General features: G+C 58.8%; 6 protein-coding genes across 6 annotated transcripts; 4 read left to right on the top strand and 2 right to left on the bottom strand.

Annotated features, from left to right (window-relative positions):
- Positions 1 to 535: 535 nt before the first annotated feature.
- Positions 536 to 2,824, top strand: JN550_011058 (uncharacterized protein; the record flags this gene model as incomplete). Its single annotated transcript, XM_049309382.1, has 1 exon — positions 536 to 2,824. The coding sequence occupies one exon, from the start codon at positions 536 to 538 to the stop codon at positions 2,822 to 2,824; it is 2,289 nt and encodes a 762-aa protein (XP_049167006.1).
- Positions 2,825 to 3,617: 793 nt separating this feature from the next.
- JN550_011057 (uncharacterized protein) lies at positions 3,618 to 5,111 on the top strand (the record flags this gene model as incomplete). Its single annotated transcript, XM_049309381.1, has 1 exon — positions 3,618 to 5,111. One exon carries the CDS (start codon positions 3,618 to 3,620, stop codon positions 5,109 to 5,111), a length of 1,494 nt encoding a protein of 497 aa, XP_049167005.1.
- A 405-nt stretch (positions 5,112 to 5,516) lies between these two features.
- Positions 5,517 to 7,749, bottom strand: JN550_011056 (uncharacterized protein; the record flags this gene model as incomplete). The annotated part of the gene is made up of 4 exons (XM_049309380.1): positions 5,517 to 5,687; positions 5,802 to 7,125; positions 7,179 to 7,352; positions 7,409 to 7,749. 4 exons carry the CDS (start codon positions 7,747 to 7,749, stop codon positions 5,517 to 5,519), a joined length of 2,010 nt encoding a protein of 669 aa, XP_049167004.1.
- Positions 7,750 to 8,376: 627 nt separating this feature from the next.
- JN550_011055 (uncharacterized protein) lies at positions 8,377 to 9,552 on the top strand (the record flags this gene model as incomplete). Its single annotated transcript, XM_049309379.1, has 2 exons — positions 8,377 to 9,022; positions 9,077 to 9,552. The coding sequence occupies 2 exons, from the start codon at positions 8,377 to 8,379 to the stop codon at positions 9,550 to 9,552; spliced, it is 1,122 nt and encodes a 373-aa protein (XP_049167003.1).
- Positions 9,553 to 10,254: 702 nt separating this feature from the next.
- On the top strand, positions 10,255 to 11,022 carry JN550_011054 (uncharacterized protein; the record flags this gene model as incomplete). The annotated part of the gene is made up of 2 exons (XM_049309378.1): positions 10,255 to 10,457; positions 10,563 to 11,022. The coding sequence occupies 2 exons, from the start codon at positions 10,255 to 10,257 to the stop codon at positions 11,020 to 11,022; spliced, it is 663 nt and encodes a 220-aa protein (XP_049167002.1).
- Positions 11,023 to 11,712: 690 nt separating this feature from the next.
- On the bottom strand, positions 11,713 to 14,655 carry JN550_011053 (uncharacterized protein; the record flags this gene model as incomplete). The annotated part of the gene is made up of 4 exons (XM_049309377.1): positions 11,713 to 12,087; positions 13,149 to 13,981; positions 14,046 to 14,363; positions 14,427 to 14,655. 4 exons carry the CDS (start codon positions 14,653 to 14,655, stop codon positions 11,713 to 11,715), a joined length of 1,755 nt encoding a protein of 584 aa, XP_049167001.1.
- Between the last annotated feature and the right edge of the window lie 1,553 nt (positions 14,656 to 16,208).

The following is a 16,208-nucleotide window of genomic DNA, read 5'->3' as shown; positions in this document are numbered from 1 at the left end:
CAGGAAGTTCCACTAGCGCTCTGATGGAATGCTTTGACGACAAACCCCCAAATCCAAAATTTTGGGCGTTGCTGCCCCGCGGCGAGCGATAACAGCGCTGATAAGCCCTGCGTCCAGCGGGCCAGCGGGCCAGCGGGTCAGCGGTCAGTACTATCCAGTGTATGTCGGCGGTCGGCGGGTCGGTACTGTAATGGTCCAAAATGCCCGAAGGCCCTGGAAAATAGAAGCCACTTTTTGGCACATGCAATTCCGTTCCTTCGCTGTCCCGTCGTGTCCTGTTTTGTCTCATGTTTTTTCCCCCCCCCTCGCCCACGCGACGGTCAGCTTTTGGTGGTCCAGGAACATGATCATACGACGGTAGACAACTGGCCGACCCGAACTCGTCATCTACTACAGAGCTTTGCAACATCAACCACTGCGCCGGTATGAATAGAACATGGCTCGCCTCGCCCTGATCTCGCTCAGCCAAACCCCAGATGCGACCACGCGATCCTGAGCCACCCACCAACTCACATTCACCCGAATGGCTTCAAGGATGGATGACTTGCACTTTGCGAGACAGTATTCACGGCCGGGATCACCTACTACGCCCCCATCACTCCTCGACTGGCTGCAGCAGCCGTCCGTCATCATCTGCCTTGCCGTCATTGCCCTGACGGCCTTCTACCAGTCGCTTCACTCCTCACCCTTCGCAGACCACCGCCACCCCGGCGAGCTGCTCTGGGATTGCATAATCGCCATCACGCCCGCCTCAGTGCTGTATACCATCGACGACTGGCTTCACCCGCCCATGTTTCCTGCGCCCAAGTCTCTCCGACCCCGAACATACGTTGCGAAGAGCGAGCTCTTGAGAAAGGTACTGGGCATGGACCAGCCAGGGGGTGGCCTCATAGGCTCGGTCGCGAGCGCAGGCAGGAAGAGCCTGTCCACACTCTCCGGCAGCACCCTTCTCAAGCGCGACTGTAGCCAGCCCGCCGGCTTGGGGAACATCGACTACTCCTGCTTTCAGAACAGCATCCTACAGGGCCTGACGTCCCTCAGGCCGCTACCGACCTACCTGGATAGCGCCATCACGCCCAGCCCACAGAGCCAGCAGGATTCGCCGGAAGAAAGCTCGGCCAGCTCTCTGCAACAACTGATTGCCCAGCTGCGGGACCGTGAAAACAACGGAAAGACCCTGTGGACACCGCGCAAGCTCAAGTCACTTCACACCTGGGAACAGCAAGATGCCCAGGAGTATTTCTCCAAGCTGTTGGACGAGGTGGAGAAGGAGGTCGCCAAAGCCTCCAAGGAGCAGTACAAGCCGCCCGGCGTTGAGTCTGCCTTGACTCGCGACGACACAGAGAGCGAACATAGCGATGACAGCGGCTATCAGTCTCTGCCAGCCTCTTCCAAGGCGGTCTCGGAGGCCAAGGTGGCTCGAAACCCGCTGGAGGGCATGGCAGCGCAGCGAGTTGCCTGCGTGCAATGTGGCTTTTCAGAGGGACTGTCTCTGATCCCGTTCAATTGCCTGACCCTGCACCTCGGCGTGGGGACGATGCAGCATGATCTTTACGAACTGCTTGATTCATACACCCAGCTCGAGTCTATCGAGGGCGTTGAGTGTGCCAAGTGCACGCTGCTCAAGGCGCAACGCCTGCTCAAGATGCTGCTCGATCGTGCCCAAGATAAGCCCGACGAGCTGTTGCAAGAGCCCAGGGCCAGGCTGGAGGCAGTCGAGCTCGCTCTCGAGGAGGATGATTTTGAGGAAAAGACGTTGAGAGACAAGTGCAAGATATCAGGGCAACATCGATCCAGCTCGACAAAGACCAAACAGGTGGCCATAGCAAGGCCGCCTCGCAGCCTGGCCATCCACATGAACCGATCCGTCTTTGACGAGAATACGGGAAACATGTGGAAGAACTTTGCTGCCGTCCGATTTCCCAGCACCCTCGACCTTGGCCCGTGGTGTCTGGGCAGCGCCAACCAGACAGCGCTATCGCGTGATCGAACACTCAGCATCGACCAAGAAAGAAAACTTGACGAGGACGAGGAGTCGTGGGTGTCAGACCCCAAGGCGTCGATGATCTCGGGCGACAAAAACCCGTCCAAGATCAGCGGACCCATATACGAACTACGTGCGGTCGTGACCCATCAGGGCCAGCATGAGAACGGGCACTACGTCTGTTACCGAAAACACCCCGGTCTATCTCCAGACGAGAAGGAGACCACGACAAATAATGATAATGAAAACCAATTGACAGACGAACAAAAAACCTTGGCCGAAACCACCACGGATGACGAGAATGTTGAACAGTGGTGGCGACTGAGTGATGAAAGTGTATGGAACGTGACTGAGGAAAACGTGCTGGCGCAAGGCGGCGTATTCATGCTGTTCTACGACTGCGTAGACCCCCACTCCGTTCTGGCATCCGAGCAAACTCGACAAGGCTCCCCAGTCATAGGCAAGGATGAGAACGATTTTGGCATTGGCGAGGTCTCTCGTGCGCCAGTCCCCTCAGCAGAGCAGCCGCAAGAGCCAGGCTTGCCCAGGAAGGATGAAGACCATCATATGGAGGTCCGAGAGGTCGGAGATGTCCCCATGCAACAGCCAGTTTCACATGGGCTGGCAACACAGATAAAGCCAACTACTGTTGCTACCGACCTCCAGCGACGGGACGCGTTTGTGTCTTCCTTGCTGACCAGGCCAAATTCATCGAATGCCCCTCTGTCTTTGGTTGCAAAAGAAGGCCCGCCCGTGCCATCTTCTGCGCCTGTTTTGACGCCTGCAGCGGCTGCTTCAGACTCATTTGTATCCTCGCTGCTTGGGCGACCAAATGCATGAAGGGAGAGAAGCTTCCCGTGGATGGGACGGTTGGATGAAGGGGCGCACAAGCCTGGGATATGCTTCTAGCATTGGCGGCCGATTCTTTTTTTTCTCAATCTAGCATAGCGACGGTGTTGGTAGGACATGGGACAAAATCTGGCCAAGGGTCCTGTGACTGAGCTGACTGAGCTGATGTGCGCCCTCGCACTTGGGGCGACGTTGATAATGAGATCATGTTCGAGAGCCCGATGTGCCGGCCCATGCCTTGTGATCAATGTAAGACTCGTCTATGTGAATGCAACATAACCTCGGGAGTGTCGAGTACCTAGGACCTAGGTAGACAACGACAACGTAGTCCCCTCTGCTCTAGGTTCATCGAGTCTTCGTTATAGGCTTGACAGGGGTCTTCTGCAGCTACATAGTAGACCATGTACCTCAGGTACCCATAGGCAGCCCCACATAATATCTTTAGTGCTGGGTACCTTCGCCTTCAGTTAGCTGCAGCTCCGTCAGAAAATCAACCGCCACCCGAGTCTAAAGTTGCGGCTCTGCTCTGGTCTGGTCTGCAGCCTGGATCTTTAACGACACCTTGACGCTGGTCGCCTGCACCTCACCTACCAATTCCACGACCGTGTCGATCGTCTTGAGGGCGCTGAGAAGAACACTGATCCCCTTAGAAATTTGAGCTCCAGTGGAGAGGGCATCGAGTCCTCTGCGCCCGTTGCTCTCACCTCGTCCTTCTGGGATCAGGTTCCACTGCCTACCACAGGGCTTTCATACACAATCACGTCACCTCCAGCACTCGGCAAACATGTTCTCAAACGCCAATCGCACAAAGTTTCAGCGCCATCGTGCCGGCAAGGCCAAGGGTGGCGACTCCTCCTCCGACTCAGAAGCTTCCGACGACGAGCAGCAGCAGACGCAGACCAAACAGCAGCGTTCGGCGCCCGCACCCCCACCGCCAAAGGTGCCCTCGGCCGGCAAGATCATCAGCTCAGGATCTCTAGCCAAGGTCGACCTCGATTCGCGCAGGCGCGCAGGCGCCGAAGCCGAACAAAAACGCGTGGCTGCCGAGGAGCTGGCGCGCAGGGCCAAGGAGGAAGGCTTCGTGACGGAAGAGGAGAGCGAGGGCGGCGATGACGACGATGACGAAGGCTCAGAGGACGGCGAGGAGAGCTCAGAAGAGGAGGAAAGCTCCGAGGACGAGCGGCCGCGGCGCGCCCTCATGATGCGGCCCAAGTTCATTCCCAAATCCCAGCGCAACGGCAGCGGCTCGGCGGCAGGGCAGGCGCAGCAGGACGCCGAGGAAGAGCAGGAGAAGAAGGCGCGCGAGGAGGCCGAGCGCAAGCGCGCCGAGACGGACGCCATGGTCGAGGAGCAGATCCGGCGCGCCCTGGCGGCCAAGGCGGCCGGCAAGAAGGCGTGGGACGACGACGACAACGAGGAGGAGGACGTCGACACCGAGGACGAGAAGGACCCCGAGGCCGAGTACGCGGCCTGGAAGGTGCGCGAGCTGCGGCGCATCAAGCGGGATCGCGAGGCCGTCGAGGCGCGCGAGCGCGAGCTGGCCGAGGTCGAGCGCCGCCGCGGCCTGACGGACGAGGAGCGCCGCCGCGAGGACGAGGCGCACCTGGCGCGCCAGCGCGACGAGAAGGACGCCCGCGGCCAGATGGGCTTCCTCGGCAAGTACTTCCACAAGGGCGCCTTCTTCCAGGACTCGGAGGAGGCCGAGGCCCTCGCCCGCCGCGACGTCATGGGCGCCCGCTTCGAGGACGACGTCGACCGCAGCCTGCTGCCCAAGGCCCTGCAGATGCGCGACATGACCAAGCTCGGCCGCAAGGGCGCCTCCAAGTACCGCGACCTCAAGTCCGAGGACACGGGCCGCTGGGGCGAGTTCCGCGACCACCGGCCCGGCCGCGAGGGCACCGGCGGTGGCGGCGGCTTCGGCGAGGAGAGGTGGCGCGAGAGACGCGACCGCGAAGGGCCCGGTGGCGCGAATGCGATCCCGCTGGGCGAGAGGAAGGCGCAGAGAGGTGGCGACGACGACAGGCCGAGGGACCGGGATCCGGATCGGAGCAGCTACCGGCCGCGCGGCGGCGACAGAGACCGAGACCGGGACCGGGACGACAGGGAAGACCGTCCACGCAGACGGTCGAGGTCGAGGTCAAGGTCGCCGCGGCGGGACCACCGGGACCGCGATCGGGATCGAGACGGAGATGGCTACGGGCACCGCAGGAAAAGGGACTCCTCACGAGACGCGGACCGGTATGACAGCGACAAGCGGCGGCGTGTGGACGCTAGGTAGGGAAGTACTTGAAGATGGCACACATCATTGTGAGGGAGGTGGACTGCAGTTCCACGCCCGACGGGGTCAGGCGAAGAAACTCGATACGACGATGCTTTATTATTACGTCTGCACCAACACCGGGACAGTTGCTTTGACTTATAAAGTTGTCGGGCATTACTCAAAATACTACCACTATCCTGTGCCACTGCTTAGGTCGAATGCCAAAGATAAGAGCAGATTAATTGGTTAATCAACCAAGTCTCATTGCCACCCTATGATGAACATGTCCATAGCACAATAGTGACCCTTAATGGCATAGACCTCGCCCATCGTGATCCTTAGTAGCCTGTCTCTAGCCACCATGTAGATCTATAACGTGAATTCATACTCCGACCAGACTCATTTTCTCATCAACGATGCCTCCTATATCCTCGTGATCTCCACCCGCGCCCGCTCGAACACCCTGTGACTGATCATTCCACTGCTACCTGCCTCGTGCAACGTAGGCGGGTACAGCACCATTCTCGCGTATGTGCCGGCGCCCCTTCGCTTGGACAGATAGCCCGGGTTGATGACCAGCACGCTCTCGACGACCTGGCACAGGACGTACGTTAGTGATACTGTGACAACATGCCAGCCGGCGAAGGAAAGTCTGTGTAGGAAACAGGGCCAAAAAAGGGGCTAACAATGATAGGGGCAAGAACTCACCTTGGCAAAGGGCGGCAGGGCACTCGGGACCACCATAACGTCGGGACGAACGTTGACCATATCGCCCAGGCGCAGGTAGCTCGTATCGAGCATGGCGCCGGTGGCGAGGCCGTCGGCAGTGCCGGTCCGGGGAAGCTTGGTGCGGTCGGCGGGCGGGAAGACAGGGAAGTAGTGGCGCTGCTCGATCAGGTACCGAGGCAGGCGGGCGAGCAGCTGGGGGTCGGCAGGGCGGCCGCCGACGAGCTCCTCGTGGCGCAGGTCCCAGAGCGGGTCCTGGGACGAGACGCCCAGCACCGTCTCGTTGAGCGACAGCGTCATGGGGTTGCCGATGATGCGCGCCGTCTTGGGCAGCCCGAGCTCCTTGCGCGGGAATGGATCCTGCGGCCATGACACGTGCTTGGCGATGACGTCGCGCACCGACGGCACGAGCAGGATCGTGATGGTCGGGTTGGCCGACACGAGCCGGTTGAGCGCCGGCGAGATCATGTACTTGAAGACGGTCGACATGGTGGCCGCGTCCGGGTCGACTTGGGCGTCCTCGGGCAGGTCGAAGTCGCCGGTGGCGATGAGAGGGTGGTCGACGTCGATGAAAGGACCGGTCAGAACCAGCGCATCGGCGTAGGTGTCCGCAGCCTGGCTGCACAGGGCATGTAGAGGTTCAAAGTCGAGGTTGTCATCCGCTGTATAGGGGCCGGAGCCGAACATGACATTCAGGGGCTGTGGTTCGTCGTCCGAGTCCATGGCGTCCGGACCGCCCTTCAACTTGTCGCGGTGCGACTCAATCGCGTCAACTGTGGACGCAGCATTGGGCAGCAAAGGAAGGCTGAGAACTTCGTGGACGACAAACTCCGCCCCTGACGTGTTGATGCCTTTGAATGCGGCAATCTGGCCGGGGAAAAACTGGTAGCCCGGCAGCTTCTTCAAGTTCAGGGGTATTCTTCGGCCACCACCTGTTCTCCGCGACGTCTCCAACACGAGTGAGGCGGCATTCAGCTTGCCTTCTGACGAATCCGAGGCTATCCTGCCCACGGCGTAGATCTCGGTGGTGCTCTGGCTCGCGGCGCTGCCAAAGGCAGCATCGTCAAGCTTGTAGTGGTCTTTTACCAGGGTCAGGAACTCATCTATCCTGTCGTCCAGGATCTCTGATGCCTCTGACGCCTTCATGGCCAACGGCTTGTAGCCAAGCTTCTTCTGGTCCGATGCGGCAGTGAGCTTGACTCGAGACTCTCCGTACGGCGCAATTGGCGGCTGCAGAGCGCCGAGGTGGTCGTTGAGAACTTCAATCACCTCCCCAGGGTTCTGCCTCTCGTTGAACGATGTCAACCTGGTACTAGATCAATATACTGCTACTAGTCCCTATTAGATGAGAATACTTACGTTAAGGAGGTCATGTCATTCAAATGCCGGTCCACAGTGTTCGGTGTCTTGACATCGGGTGAGCTGCTCGGTAAGCCTCCCTTGACTCTCGACACAGAGGGTGTCTCGAATTTCCTCTTTGGCGCCGAACTCCTGTTCAGCTTTGAGGATCCGGGAGTGGACATGCCTTCCAATCTGGAGGATGTCAATAAATACAAGATTTCACCCCCTTGACCAACACGGCGACTCACATGCCAAACACATCACTGCTCGAGCTTGCACCCTTGCCCGTGGTCCTCGGCGCAGCACCGCTTCGCTTCTCCGACTTGATGACGTGCGCCTGCTGGTTGCGGTTCTCCCTCTCGAGCGAATCCTGGATATCTCGCTTCAGGTTGCGGAGAGTCTCGACCGAGAGCGTCATCTCGTCCATGTCCATCTTGATGCAGTAGCTCTCCCACTTGAAGAATAGGTCCTGGACTGACAGGGAGTGCATGCGCATGATGGACTGCAGCTCGGCCAGCATGTCCGGCTCGAGGGGCTTGCCGCCCAGGCCGAAGCGCTCATTGAGCTCGTGCACATCCGAGTCGGCCATTTTGGTTATGCGGCTTGTATGTCCGTCTGTCTGTCTCTCCCCGCGGTCCCCGGGTTATCTGTGTGGTCCAAGAGCCTGGGCGATGGGTCGTTACGTGGGAGGAGGGGCGCCGACGTTCAAGATTCTCTGCAGGAGAGACCGGGAGCAAGCGAGACGCGACGGAGACGCGTTTTTGGTGTAAAGTGGTTTACGGTGGTGGGGTCCAGTGGTCGTCCAGTGGCCGCCCCGTCAACCGGGCACCCGCCTTGCCGCCCAGGCCAGGGCACGTCTTCTGGGTCCAACGCCCTCCTCACTGCTGTAGGGGCATGCCGTAGGGGCGGGTTGGCGGGGACTCCAAAGGGGTTTAGGACCCGAGGATTTATGCGGTTAGCCTCACTCTGCAGCACCGCCGTTAGCGGCCTCTGCCCCTGCCACCTGCTCGCTGGACATCCCAAGTTGCCGGCTCAACAAATTATTGAAATCTGCAATTTTCCAAAGGACGCCGTCTCACGGTTCCTTATCTTGCTCGTCAGACAATCTCAAGAACTGCTCTCCGTCCTCTCTTCTTGACCTCGCCAGCTTGCTTGCCGGAATTGGATTTGTTGCTGGCCTGATACTCTTGATTTCTCTCAGACCGACACTTTCGTCATGGCGGACCAAACAAATGCAGGGGGGCCTCAAAAGACCCCGATTCTGGCTCCCGCAGCGCACTGCAAGGCGCCGGAAAAGCCCATTCTCACGGCCGAGCAGCAGGCCAAATATGAGTGGCTCCTAGAGAAAGCAAAGACCTGGACAGAAGTCCCCTCAACACAGGGCAAGGGCGGTCCTCTCACCGACAGTGAGAAATTATGGCTCACGCGCGAGTGTCTCCTGAGATACCTCAGGGCCGTCAAGTGGAAGCAGGAGGAGGCCGAGAAGCGAATCCTGGAGACTCTGACCTGGCGGAGAGAATACGGCGTCGAGGACCTCACCGCTGAGCACATCTCGCCCGAGAACGAGACGGGCAAGCAGATCATTCTGGGTTTTGATAAGCAGGGCCGTCCTTGTCAGTACCTGAACCCCGGGCGCCAGAACACAGAGGTCTCGCCCCGACAGGTCCAACATCTGGTCTACATGGTCGAGCGGGTGATCGAGCTCATGCCGGCACAGCAGGAGACGCTGAGTCTGCTTATCAACTTCAAGTCTGGCAAGACCAGGACCAACACTGCTCCCGGCATTGGCCAGGGCCGCGAGGTTCTCAACATTTTGCAGACTCACTACCCGGAGAGGCTAGGTCGAGCATTGATCATCAATGGTAAGATTGCCCCGGAAAATATGTGCGTGACATGACCTAGACTGACCGGCCTAGTCCCCTGGGTTGTCTGGGGATTTTTCAAGCTGATCACGCCTTTCATCGACCCCTTGACCCGTGAGAAGCTCAAGTTCAACGAGGACATGTCGCAGTACGTCCCGAAGGAGCAGCTGTGGACGGAATTCATGGGCGACCTAAACTTTGAGTATGACCACGCAACCTACTGGCCGGCCCTGACCAAGCTCTGCGCGGAGCGCCGTGAGGCCAAGAGGCAGAGATGGGAAGCTGGAGGCAAGCACATTGGCGAGTTGGAGGATTACCTGACCGGCATCTCTCCCAACGGAGTCGCACCGCGGCCGGAGGCGCCCAGTGAAGACCCGGAGGCAGAGGGTGCGGCGACGCCAGACACAGAGGTCGACCCCAAGGAGCTGGCCGAGAAGCTGCACGCCGTCAAGATCGCAGAGGAGAAGCCGGCCGTCGTCGACGCTCCGATCCCGTCCGTGCCGGCTTCGCCAGAGCCGACCAGGGCTTGAGCATTTTTCGTAATATAGAGGTTTGGGATAGAGGGAGAGCAATAGTAATCGCTTGTTTGGAACTAAGACATAGAGAAGCGGCAGGCTATAATTTCAGAATAAAGCTTATAACACGGCCCTGGAGTATTTCGGGGGGAGCTGCACATAGAAAGACAGCTGGGCCGAGTTGAGGTTGGCAAAAACACAAAGAATAAGACCTATCAATCGGGCCATGGCAAGTGAATTCAGAAGCATGTTATGTGTGCTAAAAGCGGCGGGGGAATGGATTGCCACTGAAGAAAGATATCGAACCGACCCTTTGGCAATGTTGGGTATAAGTTAGCACTTAAGCACACGCAAAACAATAACTCCCGTCAAACTCCATTTTGTGAAGTATGTTCAGGTACCGGTACTTAGAGCCCCCAGCATCCCGCATTCCACCATCCGCAATCCCAGGGGGTGGCCCCACTTGAACAGCGCAGCTCCGACGTCAATCCGCTCCCCTAATTCAGCCTTGCGCCCATCAAAGTAACAACACTCTCCGCCGAGTCCTGTACCGATAGATGTAGCTCCCGTCGACTTCGCCAAGTCGATATCACCACCACCGCTGCCCTCGCCGCCGGCAGATCAACGTCAACCCCCTAACCCCCCCGAACCGATACAGAACTCCAAAGACTTCTTGGCCCAGGAGGGGGCGAACAGCCACACAGAGAAGCAGACACAATGTCGAATCTCCAGCCCACGAAGGGCTCGGCGAAGGAGGCCGCGGGCCTGCGATACCCTACAAACGGCAAGACCATCTACCACCGGCCGCTGAACCGCACCAAGACGGCCGAGCTGAGCGGCGCCAGCTTCGCCTACCTGTTTTCCGAGATGGTCAACTACGCCTCCAAGAAGATTGTCAGCATCCAGGACCTGGAAAAGCGGTATGTGTTTCTTGTCGGTTCTATCTACGTGTATATACACACTATATACAAATGAAACCCAGCCCGTATACAGAAGCTGACCCGTCGTCTTCCCCGTCCCTCCAGCCTCAACACGGCCGGCCACCCGCTGGGCCTCAAGCTGCTGGACCTGCTGCTGTACCGGGAGCCGGCGCGGACGCAGACGCGGCCGCTGACCATCATCCAGCTGCTGCACTTCATCAAGCTGACGCTGTGGGGCCACCTGTTCGGGCGGGCGGCCGACGGGCTGGAGAAGTCGTCGGACCCGGCCACGCCCGACGAGTACATGATCATCGACAACGAGCCGCTCGTCAACCGCTACGTCTCGGTGCCCCGCAACATGGACCAGCTCAACTGCGCCGCCTTCGTCGCCGGCGTCGTCGAGGGCGTCTGCGACGGCGCCGGCTTCCCCGCCCGCGTCACCGCCCACACCGTCCGCCAGCCCGGCGAGGAGGAGGGCAAGGAGATGTGGCCCGGCCGCACCGTCTTCCTGCTCAAGTTCGCCCCCGAGGTCATGGAGCGCGAGGGCTTCTTGGGCAAGGGCTGAGCAGGGGGTTAGGGAGTGCAAGTTTTTATCTTGGTTTCGTACAGCGTGAAGCAAATGAGAGTGCGAGGACGGAGGGGCGACACCCGGATGACCCCAGACCATCCCCAGATTTGTTGGCGGGGGAAATATACCCAGAATATCGTCAATCATGGCGAGGACACATGAGCTCAAGGTCAAGGATATGATGGGAAGGTGGCTATCGCTATGGACTAACGGTGTCCATGTTTGGTGGTACCATTGATTTCCGTCCACCAGGCCGCTTGATGGTGGGCAATCTGCATGTCCATCTGCGTGCCCTTGGGGCAGTCCTAGCTAAAGTTGCCTCATATCTTACTCCGAGCTCAGCCCCTGTCGCATCTAATTGCGATATTGAACAGCTTGATAGTTCCAAACCTACTGAGAACCAGACTCGTACCCTTCTGTCCCGGCGCCTCGACATATGTGAATGTAGGGTCCGCTGCAACCCCGTATGGGATGCGCTCCATGACTCTGGCAAGCCGCTGCCCTGACCATCTCATGGCAATAATTGCTGTTCCACAGCGCTTGACATCTCGGTCGGTCTCTACACATTCGCGGCGACCGCGGGCCTGCCATCGGCGTAGACTATCACTCGGCGCAAAACCAAGCCGCCAACGTATACCACCACGAAAGTTCCTCTGACACATGACAAATCCCATCTCCGTGGCCTCATCACCTCGGCAATCCGCGTCCCAACCCAGCCTTAGCCGCCAAGCCCCCCGCGCCCGACGCGGCCCCGTTCCTGGCCGAGGCGGCGGCCACCGAGGAGGACGAGGGCCCGCGGGCCATGAGGGCGGCGAGGCCGAGGTCGCGCCAGACGGGGTCGCGGGCGCCGGCGGCGCCGCGGCCCGTGGCCTTCTGGATGCCGAAGGCGGCGTGCTGGTCGGGCACGACGTCGTCCTCGTCCTCGGGGTTGAGGGGCTGGTGGTGCGGCGGCACGTAGACGTCGTCGTCGGGCAGCCGCGCCGCCGGCTGGCAGAAGTCCTCGAACAGGTCCGCGTGCCGCGCCGCGCCCAGGTGCACGTACGTGAAGGACGCGTCCTTGTTCTGCTGGGGGTGTCAGCTGGAGCAAATGGGGGAGGGAAAGGGAGAGGGAGAGGGAGAGGGGAGGAGGCGGGCTGGGGGACTTGCCATTTTCTTGCTTGACGGCAACTCAGGTACGATATGTGATGGGAGATTTAGCTTTCCGGTATGGCGGCGATCTGTGCTGCTTGTTGTCCGTGCTTTGTGGACTGCAGAGTCACGTTGCTCCTTGCGTATGCCGTCTATTATTGGAAGTTGTATGGATATAATGTTTGTCAGTTCGACGACGCGGCTGGCTGGCTCGCTGGCTGTCTGGCTAGCTTGAAGTGGGATGAGTGGGGTCGAAGTGCAGGTACTTTGCGGTACTTGACGCACAGACCCCTGGCTATAGGCAAAGGCAAGTGCAGGTGTCTTGAGTACCAAGTTAGGGAGAGACACTACAGATTGGCGATTTTTACCTACAGGGTATTATTATGCGTCTTGTCATTACTGTACTCAGCTCGGGAATAGTTTACTTATTTTACTCCTGGAGGATCATCGGCCTTGAAAAGATAAGGCCAGGTTCAAATCACACTCTCAACCACCAACTGGATATAGACAGCAAAGGTAGAGCAGATATGTGGTAGGATATATGCATTCATCGTATCAATGCTGTTTGTCTCTCATATAGGAGGCATCTTCCTGCTCTTTCTTCAAAGCAACCTCCCCTCTCCAGTAGCAGTTGCGACAGGAGTCAACAGGCCCGTGGGTTCTGTTCGAATCTCCTAGGTATCATTTCAATAGAGCAGTTGGCCAATCCCTTCGCTTCCCGTTCCGTTAGCCCTCTAAACCAAATAGCGACAGGTAATCAGATGGAAACCATCGTGTTTCCCATTTCCCAATGTCCGTAAACGCCGTTGCCCCATATGTTTTGACAAATGGACGAATGCACCCCGCTGCCTCCATGATTGAGCATAGTGCTCACACGTTGCCGTCGTACACACCCGAGCTCCTGCCCGTGCCCATGTTGCGCGCTTCTAATCATCGCGCCGCCTTCCTGTCGTGATATCGCTGCGGCTCCTATCCCGTCCAGCTCCCATACGCACAGCATCGCTATAGCTTGGAATCGGGGGTTGGTTCGAGGGCCTCAGGGTGGCGGCTGACACCCCGCGACTTCGTGGGCCGCGGATCAAAGGCACCCTCTCGCTCTCCGAGCTGCTCCGCGACTCCTCCCCATCTGACGACTCGGGGCTGGTATATTCCGGAGGCGGATGGGCGGCTTCGTGGAGTCCTAAACCGACCACATCCACCACGTGATCGCCGGAAGATCCGGCGGCATGGTGACTAGCTTCGCCCGCCTCATCGGACGGAACCAACTGAGCAAGCGAGATGTCGGTAGGGCTTCGCTGCGGCCCAGGACTTGTCGGCGGAAGTACTCTGTAGTTGCCGCTTCTCGTCCTTGTGTGTCCAACGTCCAAGGGGGAGCCACGGTTGTACGTCTGAACCGAGTGGGAATAGCTGTGGCCCCTAGCTGGCGACCCGGAGTACTCGTCTTTCCGCCGCCCCGTCTCGAGCAAGATGCTGCCTTGCTCGCTACCGTATGGTGGCGGGGGAGCTAGGCTGCCCGTCATGGGGGCCAGACCCCATTTCTTGACGTTGGCCTCGATAAAGACGAATCCAGCTTGACCAAAGTTCACATGCACGATGCAGGGGCCATTGGCACCCACTGATGGGAAGAAGTTTGGTGTCTTGTATCCGTGTGCAACATCCTCCAGCTTCTTGCCGTTACGGGTGAAGAAGATGGTCCCCGTTCGAGGTCGGTAACCAACTCCGATAACATCACCCTGCACGTATGCCGGGCCATACGAGGTAGGGTTGAAAGGCTGATTTAGGCGTCGATGACCGGTTGACGTGTACGCGGCTGAGTACTTGTGGAATCCTACTTGCGAGGTTAGGTCAAACTACAAAAACGAGCAGATCCGGACTGGATCCCCATAACATACCAGGCATCCTGAACAGAGGATACGGTTTCGTGGCCATGCCGATGCTCAACAGCGTGTTGTCGGCCTTCTCGTAGATCTTTGCCTCCCAGTAGTAGACCTCATTTTGCTTGGGTACTGGCAGGTTGCTCATGACGGTGCACTCGGAGTCGAAGAACTCGATCTCGGTCCGGCCTTCAACGAAGCAGTTGGCGATCTCAAGTTCCGGTTCGAACTCCCAGGCCGAAACACCCTTCTCCTGGATGGCTAGGTATTGTGAGAGGGAGATTTCGGTTTGTACCGACTCTGGCGGGTTTCCTTGAATGAATGCTGTGTCGCGGCCTAGTCAGCGCCAGCGCCGAGATGGATGACGGTCCCAAAGACCGGGAAGCGATGCATCCTTACCTTTTGCTCTCAAGTATTCCGTCCTCTGCAGATCGTCCATCGTCTCCAGCGCCTCAGCCTCCTCCCGGGCAAATGCTTGCTCGTCGTCATATTCGCCAGGTCGCCCGATACGGTCGAGGAAGATGCGGCCCGAGTTTGTGTAGCGGAAGAAGTAGACGATAAGGAAGACCAGAGCTATCAAAATGGCGGAGCCAAACGACGAGAGCAGGCCGATAATGACGCCGTTCATGGTGGGCGACTCGAGCCTTAACATGCTGGCCGCAGGATTGTGTGTGTTGCTCGGTCGCTCGTCGCCAGGCGAGGACGGCGATGCGTGGCGATACCGTTCGATAGTGGGTGCCGTCACCGTCTGGGATCGTCGGTCATTCGGCTCGCGGGTGCGGTCGAGGATCCAAGGGCCCCGAATGCGTCTCTGGGTGGGAAGAACAACAAGCGGGGAACGGGGAAAGAAAGAAAATGGGGGGTATCGCCAAAAAAGAGAAGGTATGAGGGTCGACCTCGTTCGCAAATCAAAGGGGGGCGGAAGGGAAAAACGGTTGTTGTTGGAACAGATTGGGGGGACTTGATAGATTGGAATGAGAAGACAGATCGGAAAGGCCGGTGAGCAGAGCACCTGAGGCGGGATAATTGGAGTCGGTCGGCCGTCCTGGACTGTAGGGACGACCGTAGGGACTGGCCTTGGGGCGGGCCTTGGCTGAGAGGGTACCTAGTTAGGTACCTAGTTAGGTGCCCAGTTAGGTATGGAGAATGGGGGTAGCGGCAGCGGATCTGCCTGCAGCTGCTGCTCAGGTGGGTTCGAGGCGGTTTGGCTGGGCCCTCTGGCTTGAAGTGACGAACTTATCGGGTACCCAGCTCGAAGGAAGTACCATAGGCTGGCGGCGCTGGTCGTGTGCTGTGCTGGTGCTGGTGCTGGATTCCGTTTTGACACACTTCCACGGGGCTAGAACTCCACGCCGACGCAGCAAACCCAAACCCAGAAACCTTGGCGGGTGCAGCGCAAGTGCTAGTTCGCTACCGAATGAGGGCCGCTCGTCCGCCCGAGTCTAAAGGGACGGCGGACAATCAATCTCGTCTGAGCGCCCTGAAGAGTCCTACGGGGGCTGGAGACGTCCGTCTGATACAATGATGAAAAGGCCAAGCGATACACTCGCGTCCCCGGGCAGCCGGAGTTGCTATGGGTGAAAGCGGAAAACAATAAAACGGGGGGAAAAGAAAAGGCAGCGATGCCAGCAACAAACAAGCCAAAGGGCAGGAGCGGGACAGATGACGACGTTGGTTCCCAGAAGAGGAATAGAGAGAAGAAGCGTGGGAAGATGGGAGGGAATGCGATCCGGTCCCATTGGCGACGGGTGGGGAGGGGGACGGGATGCCCTGGCTAACAGATTGACAGAGACTGCGCCAGCGGTGCCCCCAGAGTGACAGAGTGCCCCAAGAGTGGCAGGGTGCTGGGTGCAGTGTGGGTTCAGACGCTGGGCAGACACATGCAAAGCGCCAACGCCACTCGCATCAGATCTGATCACCCCAAGCAAGGCCAAGCGCATCACCTGTTAGCGTTTTGGGCTCGCATGCGACGCTCTCCTCTCGACTTATTGCATGTCATGCGGCCGGGATGGAGGGGGGAACGACGACGGCGGACCACGCCAACGCCAAAGACGGCCGCGGTGGTGCAGGGCTGAAGCCGCTGTGCTCTGTATTGCCTGCCTGCCTGCCAGCCAGCCCTGACTACCAGGTTAACAACAAGGCACAGCGACACGACGCTGCTTAACTCCGAGGGAGCAGATC

Source organism: Neoarthrinium moseri, assembly GCF_022829205.1.
Source record: "Neoarthrinium moseri strain CBS 164.80 chromosome Unknown scaffold62_Wmoseri_CBS_16480, whole genome shotgun sequence".
Taxonomy (NCBI): Eukaryota; Fungi; Ascomycota; class Sordariomycetes; order Amphisphaeriales; family Apiosporaceae; genus Neoarthrinium; species Neoarthrinium moseri.
This window is presented reverse-complemented; position numbering and strand designations above follow the sequence as displayed.